General features: G+C 40.6%; 1 protein-coding gene across 2 annotated transcripts; it reads right to left on the bottom strand.

The window, feature by feature from the left end:
- On the bottom strand, window positions 1-24,636 carry LOC119660147 (probable ubiquitin carboxyl-terminal hydrolase FAF). Of its 2 annotated transcripts, none has more exons than XM_038068547.1 (16): window positions 24,025-24,636; window positions 15,511-15,673; window positions 15,297-15,445; window positions 10,727-15,238; window positions 10,189-10,549; window positions 9,803-10,118; window positions 9,581-9,734; window positions 8,891-9,041; window positions 8,527-8,835; window positions 8,355-8,466; window positions 8,190-8,299; window positions 7,779-8,130; window positions 7,451-7,710; window positions 6,783-7,362; window positions 6,439-6,720; window positions 1-1,738 (listed from the first exon to the last, which is right to left on the bottom strand). In XM_038068547.1, the coding sequence occupies exons 2-16, from the start codon at window positions 15,600-15,602 to the stop codon at window positions 1,544-1,546; spliced, it is 7,935 nt and encodes a 2,644-aa protein (XP_037924475.1). In that variant the 5' UTR covers window positions 15,603-15,673; window positions 24,025-24,636; the 3' UTR covers window positions 1-1,543. The 2 variants fall into 2 exon arrangements, with proteins under 2 accessions (XP_037924475.1, XP_037924476.1); XM_038068548.1 differs by lacking the exon at window positions 24,025-24,636 and adding an exon at window positions 23,033-23,393.
- Between the last annotated feature and the right edge of the window lie 3,153 nt (window positions 24,637-27,789).

Below are 27,789 nucleotides of genomic sequence, written 5' to 3'. Positions count from 1 at the left end.
TTCATATCTTTTCGGATTTTTATTTTTACTAAAAATTATTTAAGACATGAGTGAATTTATAAATATTTCCAATACACTTCTTATATTTTTTGGTAATTGTTACGATACGCATAAGTTTCTTTTACAATCAATATTTCCATCTTCATCAGTTTTCTCGGTTTTCTTCATATAAAGCAATTCGATCTCAAGGTCAATTGAAAAATATGTTATAATAGTCAAGCGAGAATGAAATTATAATTGTTGTTGGATTGTGTTCCTCTTCTTTTATATTTTATCCTTAATTTTATTCGTACGCTATATATGTACATTTGATTCATCATATCATAATAACTGTAAAAAATAATCTATTATGGCATATTTTAGTACAAAATTAAAGTCGCAATTTCAATCTTTGAATATTCACTTCACCTTGTTTTAGGAATTGAATGATTGAAAAGTGGAGGAATTGAAAAGCTGACATTTAAAAATAGACCTTACTCGTAAATCATACATTGTTTCAGAAAGAAATGAATACTTGCGGCGAATTTCTACTTTATCTTTATCTAAGTTGTCAATAATTTATATTTCTTTCACTATAAAGAGACAATAAGTATAAATAAAAGACTTTCTACATTCTTCATCGATTCAACAGAAAATGCAATGAGAAGAAAGCATTTGCGACGCACTCGTCATTCTTATAAAAATGTCCGTATAAAATATATCATCCAATAATGCACGTTAGTATGTAACTCTAACACAACAGAAACGCGAAACAAACTTCAGAGGGAAATCATCTCCTAAGAATTCAATAAAATTAAACAATTTCAATAGGCACTGCGTTAAAAACAGTTCACCTCGAGTTTGATGACTGCTTACTTTCTATGATGACGTCAAATACGAACTTACAAATGGAAACGGAAATGAAAACTCTCAATTGGAAATTTGTCAATCATTTTGCAATCCACTTCACGTGATGGATGTGTTTCGTTCATGTGCATTTGTTATGTGAATGTGGCCGGTTTTTGGGTCGAGATTAAAAAAAAAAAACAGAAGCAAATTATTGTTATATCGGAATCACTTTGGGGGTGGATTCATGTAACAGGTTTGAAACGGGTCCCGTGAGAAACCGAGAAGCAGATGCAAAAATCAAAATAAAACAAATCAGAAGAAGTGATTTAAATAAAAAGTCTTCATTTGTTTATTTCAACTATTTAACAAATTATATAATTCCAAATTCTTTTATCTTCCTATAGAGTCAGACATGTAATAAATATAGCCTGGGTTTCAAGTGTTGTGTACGTTTCCTTATGGTTATTATTTATTTATATTGTTTTCCGTTTGATTTCATACATGAAGATTGTATAGTATTTATTTTAATTTATTTTCCTTCCGTGTGTATTCTGTAACTATGATCCTTGCTGCTTTCAATATGTATTTCTGATTCTTATCGCAATTTTTCTCGTTTCCTTCTTTTTAATTTTTCGTTAAATTATTATAATTGTAAATAGTATTAAATAATATTCATAATAATCTTAATAGCATTATTATTTTTATCAGCTGTACCCTAAATTTGCTCCATTGTTGTCGCCGTTACACTGTTAATTACATTTGTTGTTATTGTTGTCACCGTACTCACGGGAGATGTTGAGGTTTGTTGAATAACTTTTGGTGTAGTCTCAACGGCGGTGCTTTCATCACCTTCCGTTTTCGCCATGTTACTTGTCGTGGTGGTGGTTGTAACTGTTGAAGCCGTTGGTGGCTGAAATTGACAAGTAAATTCATTGTAGTTGGGAAGACCAAATCGACATCTGAATTATTCATATGTTTTACATACACCCGTATGTGTGCAACTTTACTAGCTAATTCGGGAAGGTGGGCAGGAAAATTGATACTTCGGCCCCTTACACATTATTATACGAATAAGCGCGATATATCGGTACCAGGATAGTCCTTAAAATACAACAAAAGGAATCGCAACATAAACAATACCGTTTCATTTGAAAACCAAAGTGGAAATAGAAATGGTAGTGGCGAAGATCTCGCTAACCCGGATGGCGCAATCGAACGGGAAAAAACCTCGAAGGTTTTCAGGCTGGTTTATTATAACCTCTTCCCCCCAGATGAAACGCATTAATAGGAAAAGGAAAAACCTCTCCATCTACAATTCAATAAGCAATTTCCGATATTCCTCGCAACTCGACCGCAGCAAAGCGATCAAAATTTCAAGCAGATGTACGTAGAGCACCCCAAAATGGAACATTTCACTTGAAATTTCGAAACAGGAAAATAATAAATTCAAAGAGATAACGAAAGTCCTCTGGTTAATACCACCACCTATACACCATTTTGAAGCTCAGACCCTCTACCAGTAGCAGTGATCACAAATTAAGCTCCTTTTTGCGAAATTCTCAATATTAACGGAGATATAAGCGTTTAAAGTTTTTCCCCAGATTCCTCCAAAAATCAGAAATTTTCCTGGCACCTAGACCCCACAACCTATATACCATTTTGAAGCTTAGACCCTCTACCAATAGTAGTGATCACAAATTAAGCTCCTTTTTGCGAAATTCTCAATATTAGCGGAGATATAAGCGTTTAAAGTTTTTCCCCAGATATTAGTATCAGGGATGTTTCTGTCCATTATGAGCGACATTATGGAAGGAGCGTTGCGAAATGTGTGCCTGTGGGCCGCAAGATGCGGACTCAGAATAAACGCAACCAAAACGCAACTAATGCTACTCACCACCAAGCCAAGGACACCTGAATTCCATCTACCACGGCTGAATGAACAAAGACTGATTCTTTCCTCTAATGTAAAGTATCTGGGTGTAATCCTGGATCCTAAGCTAAATTGGAGGTTGAAGGTTAAGAAGGCCTGTATAGCCTTCTATGCCTGCAAGAGAACCTTTACAAGGAAATGGGGTCTACGGCCGAGGATGGTTCTCTGAATGTACACCGCTGTAGTGCGTCCGATCCTAACGTACGGCTCTATTGTATGGTGCCAGGCTTCGAAGAAAAAATACAATAGGACCAAGCTTAATAGAATGTGCAGGTGCTCTCAATGTACTCCTTCATCTCCTCCCCCTAGATCTCCACATTAAATATGTTGCAACGTGCAGTGCCGTCAGACTACGTGAGTCCGGATGCTGGGCAGCGAAGTCCTACGGCCACAGCTACATCCTAGATTAAATATCTCGGGATTTCTGGGCATCTCCCACGGACTATGCCACACGCAAGCTGAACTTCACGAGAAACTTTGCTGTGGACCTTCCAACCAGGGCAAAGTGGAAGACCGGGGGCGTGTTGCAAGACTATGATACAATATTCTTTAAGGACGGGTCAAAGATAGCCTATGGAGTCGGCGCGAGGGTTTTCTCGAATACACACGGTGTAACCAAGTCGTATGGTCTCCCAGGCTTCGCCAGTGTATTCCAGGCGGAAGTACTGGCGATATTGGAAGTCTGTCGATGGCTAGAGCGTGATTCGAGCCCCAAGCGTAACATAGCTATTCTGACCGACAGCCAAACGGCCATCAAGGCGTTGTACTCAACGACGACATCTTCCCGGCTGGTGGGGGAGTCCAGAGACGCGCTTAACCGTCTGGGCGGCACGCTCAAGGTCACTCTCCTCTGGGTTCCCGGGCATAGGAACATAGAGGGGAATGAGCGGGCTGACGGATTAGCCAGGCGAGGCTATGCTCTTGGCAGTCCTTCGGCGAATACAGTCGGTGTTCCGCTGGCGGCTGTCGGGGGCCGAGTCTACTCGCACTACCTAGCACCCGCGGGCCTAAGATGGCGAAGGCTTACGAGCTGTGCCAAGTCAAGAAGAATTTGGCCTGCTTATAACATAGCCCCATCACGAGAGCTCCTGTGCCAGACGCGTACAAATGCATTCAAGATTATGGTGGTCTGCACGGGGCACTCGCACATAGGGGACCATACCACTAGGCTCGGCATACACTACAATTCGCATTGCCGAAGCTGCGAAGAAAGAAGGGAAATCCTCATGCACTTTCTCTGCGATTGCCCAGCTCTGACTAGAGTCAGATTACGGACACTGGGTAAACCATTCTTTGGGGAGCTCAGAAAGATTTCTAGCTGCAGGGAGTGTTGCTTTCTTTCGTGAATGCTACGGGCTGGCACTGAAGATCCGAGCCGGCTGGACTCTGCCTTCCTGCTCCCATATCAACAGTGACGGTCCTGAGTTTATGGCATCAAAACGGCGCACCAATAACAGCGAAAATTCAATCGACAAAAGAAAACTTATTCCGACGTGTCGAACACAAACCACAGAACAAAAGGAAATGGCTTTAGTGGAATCTAACGGATAGAAAACTGGATAATCTAAAACTAAGCCGTTCGACCAACAAATCTATTTGGCTAAAAAAGAGAAATTTATTATGTAAGAAATTATAACAGTGGTAAATGCATACCAAATAATCTAGGCTTGTTTCCGACAGCATGACATGGAAAATTTAATACAAAGTATCATGAGATAAAACGAGATCTTCAAAGCCTAATTTTATTTTTTCTCAAGAGGGAATTTCGAAGATAATGGGCTTATTTTTACACAGTATGATACGAACAGAGCTTAATATTATGCAAGGTGCGCATAAGGAGGAGGAAAAGTCGAAGATACACTTCAAAATATAATTTGCCTACCACAAATCTTGTTCTTTTGTCAAGAGTTAGGTAAAAGAGTTCTTAAAAATGCTTTTCGCAGGAATATATCGACATTTATTAAGAACATGAATAGATAGTAACACGTGTCATCAAACGTGTAATCACGAAAATAAACATCAACTGGACCATCGTTAACTAGGGGCCTCCTTATGCTTCTTAGTGCAGTTCAGAGTAGAGGAAATCGGAATTCTGTGCATGCACTGTTCAGCTTATACTTGCCCTGTGAATGTAAACTTATTAACTACATAGCATTAAATGTAATACTGATGGAACTAACTGAAATCAAAAAAGCAAAAAAGCAAATATCTTCCGTATAACCTGCGCAGACAGTAGTTAATGGGAAAAAATGGACAATGAATTTACTTTCAGTACTCTGATTCAGTGAAGAGGGAAATCCCTCCATATGCAAAAAAAACATGAGAATAATTATCAAGATTTTAAATTTCAACCAAATCCAAGCAGAGTGAAAAGCTCGCGCCATGTTTTGTGACGTCACAACTCGAGCCAAGAAACTTCAGTAGCCCGGCAACTAACAATTACTCATAAAAATATAAAACTGTCAAAATTAATTTCCCGCTTGATATGCCAAGACGATGAAATATTGTTTAATGCCTTGCTGCGCAAATAAATAAAAAAAACCGTAGAAAGCTTTTTGGCTGTTTCGAAAGAAGATTTTCAGAAGCAGTGGATCGCCATCGTCCGACGGAATCCAGTTTCTTTGGAGTCAGGTTTAAATTGTGAGGAAAAGTGAGTTGACATTTTTTTAACTTTAACTTCAACCTTAATTGATAACATACGATTGTGTTAGAATTTTGTGTCAATGTTATTCAAATTCAAATCAAGTCATAAGAGAAGAGATACCGCAGCCCAAGGTTCGGGGCAGGTTGAATATTCTTTCTTATTCGTTGAATATTCGGGATTCGAACCTTAATCCGCTCAGTGCAAATCCATTTTTTTTCCGACCTGTGAATCGTTCAGAGACGTACGTTTTATCGCCGCCAAGGTAAAGATATCGGAATTTGCTATATAGCTTGTTACGATTACTGCCGAAACATAAAGTAAATTGAAAGATTGGCCATCCATGCATTAATTTCCCACTTTCCTGTTAAAAACTGATTGATTACTTGGAAAATAACAAGTAACAAACACTAAACCGGAAGCTTTCACGTAGATAACATTCAAATTGATCGCTCAATGACGTCAGATGAAGTGTCAGCCAATCGCCGAGTCTTCTTTTCCACCTTGTGCGAATTCAACCTTTAAATTAACAAATGAGCGTGCCCAATTGGTTTTTTTAACGGATGTGGTAATTGTGCAGGGGAAACTAGTAGTTCGGCATAACAAAAACATAGTAATTTTCTAACGTGGGCAATCTATTGAAATGACGAGCCAAGGAAAAGCATCAGTAACATGGAAATGAAAGTAATGATGACACAGTCCAGGAAATCATTCTTCGAGAAAGAAGGAAAAATAAGCTATATGTATCAACCTGGCTGAAATAAGCAGTCGACGAATGCGCAGCGCCGACTTATTCGTTCAACGTTGATCAGTGAAAAAAAAAAACAATTTGATTTTGTCTTCACCCTACTTAAAGGTTAGTATGATGGGAGCAATCGTTGCTATCTCAAAGGTGAGAGGTTTACAGAGTCACTAGTTTTTACCGACGTCCAAGTCTCAACTCTGAATTATACTATTTATGAATTTTCTTCAGTATTTTTGGTGTGATCGACAAATAACGTGCTAAACATACTAAAACTAATCAATATTGTGAATTTACCTGTTGCGATAGCCTTAAATCTTTCAATAGTGATGTAATACTACCGCTGACTTCTGGTTCAGAATTACTAATTGTGTTGAGTAGGGTTGGAGTATATTGCGACAGACTCACAACCGGACTAGAACTGACAGCTGGCCCTCCTTCAGATTGAGGTGGTGACGTTGTTGATGTTCCGACTGTTGGTTCCACTACAACGACACCTGGCTGATCGGCAGTGCCCTGTTGAGGCGGTCTATTTTCTTCAACTTGTTCAACATCAGATTCATTCGTTTCCTCTTGTTCCTGCAAAGCATTTACCACAATCAATCCCCACAAAACTTTTCGACAAAAATAAAGAAGCCAACCTCTTCGGGGCACAATTCGTATGCCAATGTTAGTGTATTTTTAGCTGACTGCGATCTCTCCAGCATATAACCGTTTGTATTATCATTGCTTTGCGCCGGCGGTGACCATGAGCTAAAGTTATATTGATTAGCAATACCGCGTTGTCTCTCTAGTTCATCCTGCAACCATTCGACAGCTAGCGTCCAATGCCGCGCGATATGATGATTGGTGTTAAGCATGGCCAAAGCAACTTGACTCCTACGGAACAACTGAACCAAGCATTTAATTATTTGGTAAGCGCGTTTTTGGTAGTGTGTTTTTGCTCTCTGAATTGTCTCCAATAAGCCTTCTCGCTCCTCTGCCACACCCATCAGAGCATTATGTATCCTATGATTTTGCCAAGAATCTTCCATCAATAGAATATTTAGAAGCAATTCAGTATGATGTCGCATATCGTGCCAATAGGCTGCGAAGCCACATTGCCATAACAATTCAGTTAGAACCGATCTCGAGAAGTGCGGATTCTCCCAACTGCAATATTGCAGCAGTTTAAGTGCGTCTTCACCGACGTTTGTATCTTCGATTAATTTTTTGATGTAACTGTAATCATAAACGAGGTTCGCATTACCTTTAAATTTCATTTCCCTAAAAATTATATAAGATTCGATGTGGAGAAACATCTACTTACCTCGTTCTACCGAAAAGGTACTCTGTGGCTTCTGGGGATAACGGAACCAAACTTTCGTAAGGAACATTTGAATCTTTGTAAATATTTGGTAAGGGGCGTGCATTGGCATTTGAACTTTGACATCTTGACGAAACATCACTACAACGTACCAAATGCGATACTACTTGATGCAATTTAGAAAGTTCTGGGTATTGGTATTTAATTGGTGGCCCTGGGCCTTCATCCAACGCCACTTGCATAAATATCGCAGGAACATTTAACTGTACAATGAAATCCAAATTAGTGAATCATTGAATTTAGCCCATTCAAAACTAGGCCAGCATCCTACCTTCAACAATTGATGTTTTTCCTGTATACCTAAACCGTCGTACATGCTGAAAAGACCGAAGTAGTGTGGCAAATGTTTTCCATGATCCGGCACTTCACTATTCAATAGATGCAGCACACGAATTAAAATTTGTTCGCTAAGATTACTTCCATCGAAACCAGGCAATGGTTCATCGTTATTAGCGAAATGACAGAAGAAGACAACCAATTTCACAAACACGGTCCGGACCTCGGGTGATGGTGCTGCCAGAATGTATTCCCCAAGACGAGTGGGTGGATTCAATAAAGTATTTTGGGCGAACCAAGTTCGTACGACGCCAGAATGCCGAATATGGTGTGAAAGTGTATCGTACCTGTTTGATTATTTCATGAAAACCCACATTTCATTATTAAAATAGCATTTTTCACTGACCAGTCGATAGCAGGACCTCGTAGAGATTTCTTAGTTCGGAACCCAGAATGAAACAGAAACTGTGACGCTAATTGTACACCTAGGAGCGACAGTTCTTCCGCCTGTCGTGTCTGAATAAAATAGTAAATTAGTTTACATGTGGCTTTAAGCAGAATGCCAACCTACCAGTTTCTCCCCTCTAGTAGGTGGAACACTACACGTTACTAGCTTACGAATGAAGTTGAAAAATTCGGTTGAGAATAGGCTTCTTGAGTGAAGAAATCGTATGTTTTGTGTCCTGAAGGATAAAACATATGCAGTTAGTCCAATTCTATAGAAATTACTAACTTAAAATTACCTAACGCTTCGTTCGATTGGTTTTGGCATGGGAAGTACGAAATTCCGACTTTCAGCCATAGACAACTGCTCCACGCAAGGTTTCAATGGTATCGGCTTATGATCGCAGCGGGTATAAAAGAGCATGTATGCATTCCACCAGCGTTTTTGCCGTCTATATTGCATACGCTTCAGGTTATTATCATAAACTTCTCCCATGTAATCACCGCCGAAGCATTGGGCTTTCATCTCTTCATCCTCGTGCATTTTGCATTCGCTAACTTCGCCGTCGTCAAATTTATACCACTGCTCTTTATTCGTATTTGGATCTCTGTAAATCAAGGTTAATTCAGTACTGTTCGATTGGCCAAAAACTATTGCTTTACCTATGAAGGATGTAACTAAAATAATGTCCACCAGATGCTTGACCGCTATGAACAACAATTCCAGTAAGTTCATATTTTGTGGTGGATGGTTGGTCGTCGGAACTATCGTCAATTTCAATAACTTCACCCTCTAATTTTGCCAATCCTGACACTGCAATAAAAAGGGCAAATTGTGTTTAAAAGATAAATTTCCCTCGAAAAGGCACTATTTGAATGGAGAAGAATTGGAAATCGCAGAACATTCATGTGAGCTCTCCCTAAAGGGACAACTATTCTAATCCAAGTTGGATACAGATATGGGACATCAAAAAAATTCCACTCACACTATCCAATTTAAAGAATTTATGGACAAAGCAATGGCCAGGAGAAATTCAGATTCAGTATAGACTCTATTGAAAGTGTATAATTCAGAAAACAGGTAAGTATTGTATAGGGGAAAAGGAATTGGAATACTACAAGAGTGAAGGTTACCAATGAAAAAGCAAGAGCTACTTTACTGTCCTTAGTATTTTGAAGCATTTGGCATCGATAGCATCTACCCCTGACCCTACGAGAGGATATTAAACCATGAAATGTCAAATTTTTCACTATTCTAAATAAGCAAGACTGAACTTCGCCCTACAATTGACCCTATACCCGATAAATTGATAGAACAAAGAATACCATTTAAATCAATGCTGAATCACTCACCTGTATATGGTTCCATATCTAACACCCTAGGAAACTCAAAGTAATCGTTAAATTTTATAGCACAAACTCGTTCGTAATCATATTCAAATCTCTTAAGTTGTATCGCTAATACAGGTGGAAGTTTACGTACACACAGTCGCTTAACGGTGACCACCTGAAATTATTTGCAGAAAATCGACGATTTGAATTATCACCGAACGCCACACGTCACAACTTCCATACCTTTTTATCACATTTATCACAGTGGTATGCATCTGCCCCTTCTAACAGCTCTCCTTTCACATATTGTTCCAAAGATTCTGTTAAAGAGCTATGATTCCTAATATCAACACTAAATACACTAAATGGCTCCTCTTTGGAATATCGATGTGGACATTCTTGACATATTTTCTGGTCACTAAAACATCCACCGAGCGTAGCGCCCATTAATTGATTATGCCCTAATGCCTTTAAACCTTCATCCAAACTTTCGAATAACGACATAAAAAATTCAACAGCATCTTGTTGCTCACGTAAATTGACCGGTTCACCTTGAAGTCTGCAAATATCAAAACACAAGTTTTTTAGTTAAAGGAATATGCAATATCACTTTAGCAAGGTGAACATACTTGAAGTGACTCCAAAGTCCACGGGGGACATAATATTGTAGAGCACTATGTCCCAAATGAGCGAAAATAGCTTGTACGTATTTCAAAATGCCGACGTGATAGTTTTTGCGACCACTTCCATCTTCCGAGCCATTCGCATCGTTTGGTAAGCAATCCGTTTCACCGCTAAAGTCCTCATCGTTGTCTGTAGCAGCACCTTCAGCAGAAAGTATACCCACTCGGATCGAGGGTACCATGTAAAGTTGTTGTAGAACCGAATTCATGTAACACGTTGCACCCGCATTTTTCAAACCGCAGAAACCTTTGATTGGTCTAGGCCCTACCGGTGGCAAATACTCCCATTCCCTTAGTGGCTCAGTATCTGTTGAATAATCGCATGAGTATCATATCAAGATCGAAACAATGGAAAAGTAAACCCATGTATGGCCAAAAACAATTCCAGACCCTCATGCAGTTCTAACATTCCTCTTATTCCTAATTAAATAATCAAGAATTCTTTACCCATACGAGTTTACTCTTTTTATCATCATCTAATTACCTGAGCAAAACATATCTATAAGCGTATCCACTAGTAGTTTCATGTTTGGAACACAATTTTGGCATAGTGCAACCAATAAATCGCAAGCAGCTGCAATTGTGTGTGGTGTTCTACAAACAGGAGGCGGTCCACTGACATCTTTTAGCTGACCGGTTCGACGCAATTCCAAATATTGTCGCGATGCAGGGAACAAGAAGTCGTCAATACATTCCAAGATAAGTTCTTTCAACTGTGCTTTCGATTCGGGCATTAAGAAAAACATAAGTTCCTTGGCCAGGCCTAAATGTCCCTCAAGCAGTTCCTCATGCACTTGAATATCTCCAGTCTGCTGTACATGCTCTCGTATTGTTCGAAGCCAATTGATTTCTTGCGATAGTAGACCGTCGTTGCAGCTTAATGGCCAACTCCACATACATCCGTAACTTAAAGTACGACATAATAGTTGAAAAAACTCAGCGCATGTGCTAGCATGTTGCGGAACTGAAGACTGAAGCAAGGAAACTAACAGGCGAACCATGAACCCAAACGGCCTCCGGTCCGCAGCACAATACGTGCAACTCAAAAACAGTTGCTCAGATGCCACTTGCCTCACGTGGCGCGAAGGACTTGTAAGTACTAAAGACGTTATAAATTTCGGCCAAATTGGGTCTTTGCTAAGTGCTTCGTTTGCCTTCGGATTCAAGACCAAACTTATAGTCAGAACTTCTAATGCTTCCTTACACAGAGCAAAGTCTTGCGACTCGGACATTCCAGTTTCATCGCTAAGATCATTTTTAGTGCCCAGAACTTGAAGATTTCCTGTTGATGCCGCCCACGCTAGCTGCACAATCGCTTTTATTGTAGGCAAATCCGGACATGACCATTGTAAAGCAGTTGAGAACAGCATTCGACACCGGCCTCCCTCTGGACTGGCCGAGAGCATTTCGGCCGCTAAATTTTCCGCAAGTTTTGCCGAATTTGTACGCAACGTGTGTTCTGAACTTCCCGGAATAGATGTAAGAACCTGTTTCAAAATTTCGACCTGCGAACGTCCATCACCATCAAAGTCTGGGGACAGTGGTTCATCCCCGACTCGGCTCAATACACTTCCTACTATGTAGAGGAATAATTTCACTAGACGCAGAACACACTGAAATGCTGCTCGTTTTGTATGCATATCAGCATTCGGCAGGAAATTGTTCTTTGTCAGAAGCTCAAGGATGAAATGAGCAACTCCAGAATGTAACCATGCTAACTGCATATGCAACGTCATATCACACAATGGTTCCAAAGCTGGCATTAAACTCGCATGCAATACTTCCAAATTATACAGCACCTGAGCAGGCGTAGCGTGAAGAAATATCGCTTCCGGTGTGGGAGTTGGCGCTTGAGTTCCCTGTTGTACTGATGGGGTAGAGGGCTGCTGGTCAAGTAATTCGTTGCCGATGCGAACACGACACATTGTTTGCAGCTGCCGCACTGTAAACTTATCAATAGGTAATAGCTGTAGAAGAGCCCGTGTACTATCTCGCAGAGGTCCATGCTTCAAATCACTCCCTAGTTGATAAAGCTTAAGGAAAAATTCGGTGTAGTGTGGTTTTTGTGAAATTATAACTCCCGGAAGAGTGGATTCTGACTCTGGTCTCAACATGTCGGGACATGGTCGTGGCGGAGACCCTGTACTGCTGTCGCTAGAGCTGTCTGGACTACTTGCGAGACCTGTTCCTACTGGCGTTAATTTCACAGTCAGCATCATTTTGTCTCGAATCGCGTACTGCGACAGTGCATTACGATCATCGCTTATCTCTATTAGTTCGCCATTGTTGTAATAAAGATCTACTTTAATGTTTGCTACAGGCGTCCCCTTGATTCGTTTTAGCAAGTTCCGCTTGAAAGCCGCCACTGTTTCGTTGCTGTGAGTTGTCACCTCTATGTCATCAATCGGTCTCCCTGCGCTTTGAAACCGAATATACAAGCTCATATATTTGCCGCGTACTGCGCGACTTAATGGCAACTTAAATCGATCCCCTGTAAATGTCCTATCACATTCCTTTATGTATTCTTGCAATACTTTTACGATCCGGCACATTTTCTCTGCTTCGACAAAGCGCAGTTTTATATCTTTACAATCCGGATCGTTAGAAATTGTATTATCGATAGTTTTACTTAAAATAACAATAGTATCGTAATGAGATTTAAGACGATCACAACATTCGCCGATGAACATTTCGTGAAATTCACAAATATTCGCTTGCAAACGTGGACCAAGTGCCGTCGAAACTTCCTTCAAGAGATCTATAGCTTTGCTAGCAATCTCCTCACCGCCTGTTGTTATCACCCTCCACAAGTAGTCCTTCCCGATCAAGTCCTCATTATCAAGAACGTAGCCACGATGAATTGCTTTCAGTTTATCCTCTTTTGAGTTTACAGCTTTGAAGAACCTTTCGAAGCACTTTATTCCACTCTCGGTTAGCAGCTGTGGATCCAATTGAAGCAGATCATTTTCAAAAAAGTCCTTGTTAATGCCTGGATCCAAGTCTGGTTCTTCGCCCATTAATTTACCAAACCATCGAAAACATTCTTCTCGATCGCTGGGAAACACTGCTGTAACAGCTAGGCAGTGCCAAATTTGTTTCGCCTGATCAGCACAAAGCCACAACTGCCCATCCTTCAACAGAAACTTTAAAAAATCAAGACGCTCTTGAATTTGCTGGGCGTGATGGTAACGACCATCAATACAGATACCATTTGCAGTCAGCTCTGGATTTTCGCGTACCATTGCACGGATTTTTTCCATGTAAGCGGTAAGGCTGTTCGTTACTAGTATAACGAGTGAGTGATCATTCTGGAGGCGCTCAATAATTTGTTGGCGATTCAACGCCTGATGAGTTCTTGGAACGTGGTTAGGCGTTGCCTCGTATAGACAACAGATTTCACGTATTAATCGCAGCGCTGGCAGAGCCCAGCTATCACCAGTTTTTAATTCCTCCACGCATTTATCCAACCAAACCGTTTTCTGAGCGTCTCTTTCTTGAGAACAACTGTAGTCCAAAATTTTTACATGAGCCGCTAGAGCCTGATCTAAAACCTCTGGTGGCACTTCTGCGCTGTGAGCCAACGTCCAAAATAGCTTCAACACTTTATGAGCCATCACACCATTTTTATCATCTTCCGCCAACCGTCGAATTAGTTCTAATAAACGCTCTCGCTGCCGTTTATTCGCGGTTGTCATACTCGCTTGGAAACAATCGAAAAGATGGTCCAGCTGTTCGGGATTGAAGTCCCAAGCGAGTTTGGCCAGTAAATCATGAACATTCTTAACAATTGCCTCATGCTTTCCAGCCTGTGCTCGCCATACAGCATCCAAATCCGCCAAAGTTAAAGCTCGTTCCTTGATTAAAAATCGAATGATTTTCTCTAGTTTCTCCACATACTGTGGTTGATGTAGAGAATCCTTTAAAACTATTCCTAGCACGTCAGTCTCTTTGATCCACGCTGCCATCCGCTCAGCCGTCAGCCAATCCATTTCATCATCCGGCAGACAATGGGCTAGTTGCGGGGTTCGATGTGAATAATATGACACAGAAGTTAAAACCTTATTGATCTCATTTAGAGCATTCATTTTGCCATTAAAACTTGACACTTGTAAAAGACGCAGGATCATCTTCAACCGAAACATCTCCAAATCACGAATGAGATTTTCTTGGTTCGGTAAACGACTCGCCAGCAGGCGAGCGGCTCGCACAATTCCATTTATATAGTCGCTGCGGCCTTCTGGTTTCGCTTCGCGCTTCAATTCGTCATCCGACAAGCTATCTAACAACTCTAACACCACTTCCCAGATAGGCATAAAGTATTTCTCAATAGTTGGAACTGTGAGCAGTTCATAACACTGCCCGAACGGTCGCAACAATGCATGAATCAAGGGAAGCGATAGCTTGTTCGAATCATCCATTAAAATACTTGTACTCGTGCTGTTAGTTCCACCGCTCGACGACATTGTAGAGGTCCTCATTTTCGATGAGGAATCATCACTCAAACTTTGTGTAGAAACACAGCTTGAACTTTGCTGTACATCATCCGATGATGGCTGCTTCTTAAGTAAAGCTACGCCAGCATTAAATCTTTCAAGTAAGTTGTCAAAACCTCCCAATTGTCCAAATCGGTTTATCAGATCCACTAACCACCCCCGAGGGCTTTTCGGTTCCGGCGGGATTTTGGCAAATACTTGGTTTTCATCTAATATACCCCAAACGAAGTCCGGTCCAAAACACTCAGGATGACGTGCTGCGTTGAATGTGTTGAATTTGTTATCAGGATCTAACACCATAGCGAGAAGATCAAGCAAATATGGATTATCGCGTCTCATGTGAATTGCTATTAAATGCAAAAGTTTCCCGCACGACATTAAAATACAGTGATGAATATTATATTTCCATGAGTTCACAGCCTCGTCTGTTAAGATCTTTGCAAACGATGTTGTCATCGCTTCCCGATAAAACTGTACACATGGCTCGCATTCGTAGTCAATACCTGGCACGATTGTAAGTAAACAAATTGGATACGCAACGTACAACATTATGAAACTTACCTGCCATTGTTAAATCAATGGCGGCATTGAGCAGACACTCAAGTTCTTGCTCTGGCAGAACGGGTACAACCCATCGTGGATTTGAGATTTTCTGGGTTAACGTGCGTAGCTTTGCAACCGGAAAGGAAGCAATCAACCTTTCATTTGATCTTTTGAATGAGGTACATTATTAGTGAGTGAAAATATAGTTGAAAGGTTACTTTGAAAAACTTACATTTCTGCATTATCGGCTGCCGAAGCATCTGATTGTGCCTCTTGTGGTTGCGGTGGATCTGTTGTTTGACGCCCACGAGTGTCGAATGTCATTTTATAAGTGGATTCCGACTTTCAAAACTTTCTATTATTTTTTTACATCTTATTTTGTATGAAAATAGAACCTGGAAATATAATAAGAAGTTTCAGTATTAGAAATGAGAATATCGATGAAATTACAATTAGATATTCTAAACTTCCAGCGGTAGCTCCCATTCCCGGCATGAAAGTGGTTTCTCGCCGAGCAAGGTAGCTTTTGTGAATTCAGAATGGACGACAACAAAAGGTAAACATTTGGTTGATTTAAAGTAGTTTTTGACTATTTCAAACCACGGTGAAGAAAATGACGAATAGATGGACTATCGTCAGCAAAAGTCGTGCTTCACACTTTTTTAACATTTCATTTTCAACGGGACTGTGCATTGTAGGCTCCTTGTTTCCAGGTTGACTATTACAGTTAACCTTACTGGCAAGGAAGTCGATGGAGAATTATTGGAAAATCTAGTTCGATCCACGTCATTCAAATAACGCGTCACTCACAGACATCATAGATTGGAAGATTATTAGTCATCTTCCACTCTATAACGTCTGTGAGTGACGCAACAATTCTTTGTAAAATCTAGTTTGCTCTTCGTTACGATTGACCTGTGAAAGAGCACACTTTCCGTCATCATTTGGGTATTTCTTTCCGGAATTTCTTCTTTTACCAGCGTATCAATAATGGCAGTGATTCTCCTTTTCTCGAAGTAATCGACAAATAAAATATCATAGACATCCCAACATACAGAAACCAAAACACTACAAGGTGAGATGCTGAAGAACTTTCTCATAGGCTCCGTATTGATCCAAAATCGTGAATACACGTCTTCTGAAATCTTTAAGCTATCAGAGCGTCTATTTACGATCGGCCAAAACCCTTTCGTGAACTGGAAAATTGATAAGTTTAGGTTTTTCCCATTGTTTGAAAAATAGCAAATCTTATGTCGCTAAAACCGATCTAACATGTGAACTAACCGCCAGATTGTCATAAAATTTTGATGTAGAGTATATTGTTTAAATGTTTGTACCTCATAAACATAACATGAATTTATTAATAATGGTGTTAACTATGTCCTATGAATCAGTTTTTATAAGAGAGAAGTTCTGTTGAGTCTTATGAAACGCCGCTTATTTAAACAATAAGAGATTCTGAAAGGCGTGAAATTCAATCCACACGGCTGAAATATTTGCGCAAATTGTGGCCACAGTTTAGTGAACATACCGTTCCAGATGCAGAAGTGTTTCAAATGCACAGAACCCTCCCTGAAGAGCGAGATACGAGTGGTGAAGAATTCCCAAAATTGCCGCCCAAGAACAACATTTGAAAAACCGTCGCGTTATAATCTTTCAAATTACGTCCAACTTTAAAATTGCCAATGACAATCAGAATGTCTGATTGTCTATGCTTTTGCCAGATCAAAATCGTCAACAGAGAGAGAGAGAGATCGTCAACAGAGAGTAGTATTTGAAGAGGTATTGGATTGGAAGCTAAATTGGAAACAAAACATAGAATCACCGTTTAAAGTTTCCCAAAAAATATTTTCAAGTTAAAAATAGAGATTTTCAAGGAAACGATAAATGGTGGCCAATATCCTCTAAATGAAGCATAGTGCGTCCACCACGCCTACGTGTCATCGTTTGCGATTTACCTCTCTCTAGGTGTTCCCAAGAACCCTGCCCTCTTTCTCTACAATTCTGCGTCATGTAATTCTATGGCGACCCACACGTCGTCCTGCAACAAGCAGGTGACATAATAGGTACAATCTCAGTAGCAATCAAGGAACCGGGGTCATACGATCTTGTTCAGAAGACGCCCTTAAACTCGTCTTGCATCCGGACACGGGAATATTGAACGAAATAAGCAATGATCGCTGCACTACTACGTAGGCTTACCACATGCGTTGAATCAAGAAAGATTTGGACCTATACATAAGCCCGAAACGTCGGATCAAGTACTATATTACGGCGGTTGGCATGAGACACTGGCCGATGGGAAACCTCGCCGTTAGATTCAGGATACCTTACTATAAACACAATCGGAAGTTTAGAGGATGACCTCGTGTAACACCTTTGCGATTCCCCTCCATCAGAGTCAAACAATGGATACTATTGTTTGGTGACTTTAACGAAATTCTTAACTGTAGGATAGGAGGATAAATATCTTTTGTAATCTCCACAGGCTAAATCTGAGAATTACTTCCCGCTAGGGACGGTTCTACTTTCTTTGCCCCGTGCAACTATTATGGTCTTTCTAACTGGCTTTTCTAACAAGAATTGTGTTCTAATTCGAGGAGGACCTATTTATACCAACAAATCAAACGTTTCAGTTGTTTTTAATAACTCATAAGACTTCACACTTTTCTTGTTCCACTAGATGTACAGCAAAGCTTCCCATGTATATTGTGTTCTACTTGTCATCTCGATAGTAGGCCCGAATCAATATATGATTTCTTCATTTAGAATTATTAAAATAATAGACTCTTCTTTTACTTATATCATCAACGACGCAACAATCGACGCCTGGTCTAGGCATATTAAGAAACTCTAAAAACACCTTGGTTGCTATCCTTAGTAACTGCCTGGTGTCCTGGCCAACGCTAACGCTCCATTAAAAGGAGAGTCTGCCCCTATATACTTTACGAAGCAGGACACATTCATACGCACAGATTAGATAACCCATCCACCGCAGCCTATTGAGCCAAATTTTATCGACAAACAAATGGATGTAATATATTGTAAATTTCTTCAATGAGGGAGAAAATTTGCATAAGCTTCTATCAGCCATTGATGGCTTTTAGCAGCAGTTTTTTTTTTTTTAAATCAAGAACGTTGTTACACTAACTAAAGTGCACAAATAAATCAACGGTTTATGATTGGATTTTAAAATGTGCGATCGCTTCTTGACGACTTCCCAAAGCGACGCTCGCTTGCTTCAACTTTAGCAAGAATTTCTGTGATATAGGCTCAATATTCTGGGGTTAAATGAGGTAAAATCGTAGGACTTTGGGGAGTACTCTTCTCCCTTCCGCGGCACTGCGATTGTATTCCACCAAGCCTGCCGGAAGTAAGCGGTTTCGGATTAATAGTTACTTGAGAAAGGTTTACTCTGGCGTGGAATATTGTTCGAGCATAGAATCTTCCATAAAGAACATTTCCAAGATAAGTTGAGTCTCAACTGACCGCTAACGTAACATCTAAACATGCAATACATCTAGAAGTTGTCGTTTGGATGTGTCAAATAAAAGAGGCCCTGACATCGGCTTCATATGAGACCATGACTGGATGATCATCTGCTTTCGCTTGTATATCGCGTCCGTATCTTCTCACAAGGATAGAGTGCTCCGCCACCCGAAGCTCAACGTATCGCTTACGACACCGAGTAGGAAAACTATCTTGCTTATCGAACAACAGATAAGTTGAACAACTCGCCGAAAAACATTGATGAGTCCTGTGCCTGATATTGTTTACTGCAACTCCTGCCTTTACAGAACTACCCATCGTAAGTCCAACAATTTAAGGGATATTCCAGTGCTTCCAGGCTTCGCAAAGATGATATCTCAAATATTCTGAAACGGGTTAAAGTGCATTACGAAAGCTTAATTGACAGGCAGCAGGCTAGTTTTCACTCTAACATTAAACAACTATAGGGCCTACAATTAAGTTCTGTCGGTTTTTTCTTTAAATTTGAAGCTTTATTGTGAAGAATTTGTTATACATTCATTGTTCAAAGTATTGCCCACCGCTAGCCACAACTTTCTTCTATCTTTCAGACAATTCATAGATACCATCGCGCCAAAAATTGGCCTGCTTGGCCGCTATCCACTCATCGAGCCATTTTTTGAGTTCGTCGTAATTGGAGAAGTGCTGGTCAGCCAAGCCATGCTGCATCGACCGGAACAAATGGTAATCAGAAGGAGCAATGTCTGGAGAGTACAGCGGGTGGGGTAGGACTTCCCATTTCAACGTTTCTAGATATGTTTTAACGGGCTGTGCAACATGTGGACGAGCATTGTCATGTTGCAAAATAACTTTATCATGCCTTTGCTGGTATTGCGGCCGTTTTTTCTTGAGTTCGCGGCTCAAACGCATCATTTGACGTCGGTAGAGTTTGCCCGTGACCGTTTCGTTCGGTTTTAGCAGCTCATAGTATACCACACCCAGCTGGTCCCACCATATACACAGCATGATCTTCTCACCATGAATATTCGCTTTGGCTGCCGATGATGAGGCATGGCCGGGGTATCCCCACGTTGTCCGACGCTTGGGATTATCGTAATGGATCCACTTTTCATCGCCAGTAACTATTCGATGCAGAAAACCCTTTCTTTCTTGCCGTTGGAGCAGATGTTCCCACGTGAAAAAACGGCGTTCGACGTCTCTTGGCTTCAGTTCATACGGAACCCAATTTCCGACCTTTCGGATCATTCCCGTTGCTTTTAAACGGTTGGAAATGACTTGCTGAGTGACTTCAAGTGTTTTTCCAAGTTCTTCTTCCGTTTGCGATGGATCTTGGTCGAGCAATGTCTCTAATTCTTCATCTTCAAAAATTGTTGGCCGTCCGGCGCGCTCTTCGTCTTCCAAGTCAAAATTGCCACTTTTAAACCGTCCAAACCACCTCTGACACGTTCGTTCAGATAGAGCATGGTCACCATAAACTTCCACCAAAATGCGATGACTTTCGGTTGCTTTTTTCTTCATATTGAAATAATGAAGTAGAACTCCCCGCAAAAACACATTATTTGGTACAAAATTGGCCATTTTCGTTGATGAAAAAAGTATTGTTGTTTACACTTCAATTAAATAATTTATACTGACGTTTGTGCCTATTGACAGTAGCTTTCCGATGAATGTTTGGAAAAATGGATCAATGGAATAAAAAACAAGCTACGCCATCTATTGTGAAAACCGACAGAACTTATTTGTAGGCCTATTAAATACCCTTCGGATAATTTGGGAACAATTTGTAGAGTTCAGTTCTCGCTCCATATACTATTCATAGATTTCCAGAAGGCTTTGGGCAGCGTTCACAGAGAGTGTATCTGAAATGCTCTACTCATCATTTCGGAGAAACTAATAGCTATTATCCAAGCGACATGTGACTGTGGAAGATGTCTCGTGAAGCATCGAGCTAAAACTTTTGAAGAATTTGAAATTCAGTACCGAATCCCGTAAGACTGCATTAAGTCCCCTTACTGTTATCAGTGACGTTTGGCATGCTGCTTTCACCGGAAGATGTGGAGGACTTCAATGCTCTCTCACCGAGTCATGGACCTAGACAATGGCTTCGGATTTCGAAAGACAAGCATACTCGGACTGAAGGTAAACACTAACAAAACCAAAGTTGTCAGTCTGATGGTTTGTCGCAATTCCTTTATATGCATCAACAGGCAGAATATCGAGGAAATCGATCAATTTGTTTAGCTACAGGGGTTGCTTAGAACCCACATTGCCAGAGTGACCAATGAGTGGGCCGCCCTAGAAACATATGGCGGAGAACAGTAGATAGTTGTAAGATTCTTGAAAATACTTGGAAAGAGACGTTTTGTCGAATTGGGAACAATAGTGCGTGGGCGTTGTGGACGCACTATACTCCGCTTAGAAGATATTGGTTACCATATTATAGACATGACATCCAACAAAAACAAACAAAACCCAATAATTTAAGTATTTTGGCAAAACAAGTCCGACAAAAGATTTGTTCAGAAAAAAAGTTTAATATTTAATATGAATCGATAAAACGTAGTACTTTTCTGAAGGGGTTTATGATATCACTTATAATCTCCGTGATAAGGATACCTTACGTTATTTGATATTTGTTTCAACATCAGAAAAAAACAAAAGTCAAATTTGCAATGTATTGCGATGTTTTCCGTCTAATTATCAATTCTGGAAATTATCAACCGTAAATAACGTTTGAAGATGTCCTTTTAGCGATTTCAAGATGATCGAAAAAGCGCAGCATGATTCGATTATCTTTGGTTTGGGATCAGTAAAATATTGATTTCATACATGATAGTGTCAAATAAAATTGTTTCATTTTTAATACTAAATAATTTGGCTGACGGTTTCGTCCAGGGCAGAGGAAACTCTTCAGACGCTGCCTCACCTCTGCCCTGGGAGCAGCGTGACCGAAAGTGACAACAGGTGGAAAAGGCTCCCTCATATCATCGCGAAAACACAATGTTGCGAATTTTATTGAACTAAACCGCCAGTTGTTTTAGTCTAAGCTACACTAAAGCTGGGTAGTTGTTTAGGAATAGCGGGATCCTAAGCCCACATCCACATGATGGTGGACCGGACCAAATGAGGAGCAACTTACCCCCACGTTTTTTGGTCCACGGATCCCTAGTTTGGGGCATGGAAACCAAGCATTTAAAAATCAAAAAACCAAAGATGACCCCCTGTTGCCACTTTCGGTCACGCAGCTCCGCTGCGCTGGCAGAGGTGAAGCAGCGTCTGAAGAGTTGCCTTTGCCCTGGAGGAAACCGTCAGTCATTGTTGGTTTTTTTATTTTTAAATGCTCGTGTGCCATATGCCCCAAACTAGGGATCCGTGGACCAAAAAATGTGGGAGTAAGTTGCTCCCCATTTGGTCTGGTTCACCATCATGTAGATGTAGACTTAGGATCCCGCTAGTTCTAAACAAATAAATAAAGTATTTAAAATTTAAAATATAATATACTGTCGATAACAATTAACTACAAAATATCGTATCTAACAGTTAAACATTATGAAAATCACTTTTTAAAATAACAAAAAGTGCCCTTTGTCCTACTGTACGCATCAGTCCCCAAAAGGCCAGGAAATCCAGAGAGATTGGCGATGTTCATCAACACACTCGATGCCCCGCGACATCTAATGTGACCCGGTAACAGAGAATTATACTTCTACGACTTGACCTGCCTTTTAATTCAAGATTTGGCTGCCTGCCGACTCAGAAGCACTTTGAAATAAACATTATATCCGTTGAATGCTGCATTGCTACGATTATGGAAAGGTGGAGGGGTTTCAACTCAATCTTTGTGCGTTTATATGGTATCAACTATTGTGTTACCAAATTTTTTTGGTATGAGCTAAATTTATATTTTGCTTCATCTTTAATGTTGTCAACCCACTTTAAAAAGCAGCGATTATTTAGAAAAAAAATTGATTGAAGGCGCCTTCAATTTTCAGTGTAAAATCCAAAACTGTACGTGCGCTAGCATTTCAATTACTGGCGCTAAAAATATATTAATGGAAAGATATCAAAGTTGTAAAAAAGGAATACGATGCTGCGAAACCTTGTATATCTCCGACACCATATTTCGGCGAGCACTTGAAAGCTGCGAGTCTGAAACTGTCAGCATTGAGAATTCGAAGATAACAATTGAATTTTTTATCAATAGATGATGACTTGTCGCTTCTCCGACTTTCAAGAATTAGCTAAAATGTACAGTGAGTTCTCACCAAAAAGGACATATGTAGATCACATAGGAACACCATAAAACGCAGTAGACCCCGCACTCATGGATCCCCGAAAAGCTAATCAAACGCCAATAAGGCAGGCCGGATTCAAACGATGAAGTAAACTCCACAGAAAATAGACCAGATAAACACATGGAAGTCGTCGACTTTTGCGTCTAATCTGATGACACACTCCCCAACTTGGCGACAACAACTGGCCTAAGTTAATTAAAGATATCGCGTCGCCTTCGGCTGGAATCCTAGCTTTGTCTCCGAGTCTCCGACTTATGTAAGCCAACCAACTGCAAAGAACCAGCTGATTCACAGTTTGTGCAATTCTGGGCGAAACATCGTCGCGACCCAACGCACATTTGTTGTTTATGGCGGCGCCGCGACAAATCATCACAGCTTAATGGGCGACAGTGCATTTATGATTTCATCAGCTGCGGAAACTCGGCGGAGATAATGCGAAATTTCACGCCATTCGGCACTGTGCAGCGTTGTTGACTCGAAAAGTCAACTCTTCACGAAATATCGATACTTCTGCCAGGCGACAGGAGCGGGCCAATAAGCGTGGGGGTGCGGTTGCCACCCCAGCTGTCAAACGCGAGTCACAAAAGCTCTCGGCCGTAGGCCGTGCATTGACTTTTGGCGAGGTAGCCGCGGAATGGGGACCCGTTTTGCGGCGCACAGGACACTTGACGATACCATCTCGCCTCACACGATTAGCACGTTGCGACACAGTCGACTCAGAACCGAAAACCACGTCAATATACGGGGCAACCCAGAATCTGGAAGCAGAAATCACGATTGGCCGACTAACGCCGTCGGCGCGACTTCTGCCGCGACCCTCTCTCAACATTTTATCATATTTTATAAATAAACACACTCACTGTGCGTACAATGACCAACCAACTTTTCGCCACCGAAACAACGCAAATTCTCCCATCATCTACTATGCCCCGCTGATCCGTGCGACTGGAGCCAGCTCTTACCGAATATTCCGTCTGCCCTTAAGCCAATCTGCAGGAGTACGATGGATATCCACTAAGACGAACTGTGCGAATTTTCTGCTTTCGGCCTCCTGGCAAAAGCGATTTTTCGGGGCGTTTGCCTGACTCTAGGTGAACTTCACAAGTGCGGTCCGCGATTGCACCACTCGTGCACTGCCTGCAACGCTCACGCCAGGTACCACCGCGACGAAAACCACCACAAATCTGTTCTTTTTACCGAAATCCACAATATTCCCTATGATCGATATTTTTCTGTGCAAATTTTTGACAAATTTTCTGTCGAAAGATCAGCCGGCCAGACAAAATGGCGACCCCCGTCTCGGTGTCGTGGATCCGACGACGAACACTAAAAATCGCACGAACATAAAAAAAGCTAATAAGCGAAAACGTTCTCGCCCTTTTCCAGATTGCCAGCGACCGATGCAATCCGTGCAAAACTCTCAAATGTTACTTTAATTGTAGTTTTATCACAAAACTCGCTCAGTTTCCCGATTTCCTTACGAAGAAAATAAAGAACTTTTAGTTGAACGATTCTGTTTTTTTACTGACTAAAGAATCTGAGTTCGATATATTCCCAGTCGATATGGTCGTCTCTTTCCGCTTCGGCTTTCAAGTCTTTCAGATTTGACATTTCCACAATGTGCCAAGTTTACACTTGGTGCAGCGAATTGCAAAACGGTGTGTTCCTACATTGAACGTACAATGCAGCGGCCTCTAAACACTCAGTACCGCCGATATGCACAACAATTAATATTATTTTATTTAATTATCAATTTCTGGACTGATCGTTTGTAAAGGATTGAAATATTGCGGCGATTAAATATAATTTGATATTTAGTGTACGACATTATAATTATTGCATCATGTGTGGACAACGTTATTCAATTGCACTTTGATCTTTGCAATTATTCTTTTAGTTGGCTTATTTACAATTTACTTCCAATTCTGTATCCTAGCTATTCAAGATTAATTCATAATTATGTACCGTGTAGGTTATCCTGGGAAATTATTGCACTATTGTGTCGTTGTTGTTATCATGCCTTCGAAAACAAAATTAATCTTTCTATTAAAGGGAAACAACAAAACATGGACGACATGGCTAGTGGCGGTAAGCAAATTGATGTATTCAGGCATTTTAAAGTCCGTCGCTCCATCACATCAATTCTAAAGAACAAAGATTAAATCACCTCCCAGATATCAGTCAGCAAAGTAAGTAAGAAGTATATTTACTTCTTAATAAGTATATACATACATACATACAATCCCGACAATTCGTATGATCAGAGGATTGACGATTTGGTACGAAATATGGGGACTACCAACCGTCGGGAGTGCAGAATAAAAAAAATTAAATCTGGTGCCGGTTCCCAGATTTAATTTTCTTTATTTATAATTATCGAGTTTCCACTCTATTTGCATCACTTTGTATAAATACGTTTTCTATTTTTTCCTTTTGCATTCCCGATAATTCATATCAGTCACTCCCCTGACGATACGAATTATCGGGATCCTACTGAATAATATGTAACGTCTGTGGACCTTTAAATTTTGCCGGTAATGCTCGGCTACCCTTCTACATATTCGCAGAGATATTCCTTATTGATTTCCATATCACTGTTGCTTGCGCTATTAATTTGAGAAGCATCTATCATCTTCCCTCTATCTCTATCATCCATCTCTCCAGAACATCTATCGACAAAGGTTATCAACCACTTACCGCTGACAATATTAGGTGAAGGATTTGGATCTAGGTACCAGTTGTTTTGTCAGGCTGCCTGATAGTGCAACCCAACAGTGCAGCTTGTCGCAAAAAACTACGTAGAATACATCGGAAGACTCAAACAAAATCCTGCCTTCTAGACCTAATAAAAGCTTTAGACTCCTTATGCTCGCTTTTAAGCTTTCAGGAATTCTCAAATTCCGTCCGCACCTCTATAGGCTAATCCTTAGCTTCCTAGACGGACGGAAATCCCAAGTCAACATCCAAAAACATCTCTCATCCTCATACTTAGAGGCATTCCCTAAGGTTCAGGCCTTTCAGACACTTCGTTTTCCCTGTTCACCGCTGACCTTCCGTAACCGACTCCTGATCCTAACCCCATCAAAATTCTACAAAACCCGGATGACCTGATCCTTTACACATCCTCCAAATATATTTGCCTCGGCGAAGCTCGTCTGAACTCCTATTTGAATGAGATTTATAGATACTTTACTCGTTGAAAATTATTCCTTAATCCCCAAAAGTGTGAAAAAATTGCGTTTCGCGACAACATGAGGATCACACCAAAAATAAGGAGAGACATTGCCGTCCTTTCTTTCAAAATCCATGACACGCTCATTCCCACTGTGAACAAAGTCACCTACGTGAAAGTGACCATGAACTTCAGTCTCTCCCACGTATCCCATATTTCGAAGGCACTGAACCATTCAAATGGCGCCTTCAAATCCATGTATCTCGTCCTGGAATATTTCAAACAGTTTATAACTCTCCTCATTTTTGGCTTTATCTTCTGGTCCGATAGTTCCCTGTTCCAAATAGACAGAATTCGCCTGAGAGAACGGAAGATTCTCCGGCAGTGCTCCATGATCTACAAGAACCAAGCCCATTCCAAACATATCTCCAACCCAATCATATATGATTCCTGTCAAACTTCCCGTATTAACGATGTCCTCGTCCACAACACTGTTAATTTCCTAACCAAATGTCAGACACTATCCAATCCCCTTATCGTCCAGGCCATGCCGATTGACAACGCTGAAGACAATCTTCTTCGTCTTCATCTGTTCCCTTAACTTATATTATCCCCACAACCCCAAAACCGCCTCTTTAATCCCCAAGGGAGAGTAATCTCCTACACCGATAATTACCCTCAGTCCCAATTTACAAAACCTACCCATCCTTAGTTTCAATTCCTAGCTCCTAGCCCCAAACCCCCTCCTGCATGAATTCCTTCCTACGTCCCTAATCCCACCCCGTTTCTCATCCAAAGTTTTATTAAAACTTCAACAAGTGGAGGTTTTTGTTAGTGTTCCTCCAAAATATCTGATACAATTTTCTTTTTTATACTTTTAGCAATAAGTTAGCTCAGTCTTTAGATTACACCTTAGATTTAGTATAACTGTTGAGTGTTAGTTATAGTTTCAATGTTAGTTATGATGAGTTTACAGCTACATAGAATACTGCTTTTGCATGGGAACGGTCAACTCGAGGTGGTTTTTAAGGTTTTGTTAAAATAGAAACTTATTAAATTCGGTTTATTGTCTGCCCGTCCGTCTATCTGTCTATCACACGCATTTTTTTCGAAAATGGTTATAGTGATTGAGACCAAATTTGGTGGAAAGGTGAGAACTGTAAACGCTCACGCATACAGTGAGCCACATTATTCTACGTCGAATTTAAAGGGGGATCCCCATAAATGCAAAAGGGGAATGTAAGTTTTTTCACCAAATATAGTCATGTGGGGTATCAAATGAAAGGTCCCAATTAGTACTTTCTAAAGCCAGTCTTAGTCTTGACATTTGTTTGAAAGGTGCGGGGGATTGAAAGTGATCATTTCTTTCACGGACCCATTCTCAGAAACTATGATAGCCAACCGAAAAATCTGAGAAAAATCAAGAGGCTGCCACTATTGCTGCCTAGACTCCGAAATACCCTCCGTACCGATATTTGTTCAATTAAGGTTAATAATAATATATTACCATAATTTTTTCGACTTGTTGCTTCATGAACTATTCCCCTTTAGCAAA

The sequence above is a fragment of the Hermetia illucens genome, chromosome 6, assembly GCF_905115235.1.
Source record: "Hermetia illucens chromosome 6, iHerIll2.2.curated.20191125, whole genome shotgun sequence".
Classification (NCBI taxonomy): domain Eukaryota; kingdom Metazoa; phylum Arthropoda; class Insecta; order Diptera; family Stratiomyidae; genus Hermetia; species Hermetia illucens.
Note: the sequence above shows the minus strand (reverse complement) of the source record. Positions and strands in the feature narration are given on the sequence as shown.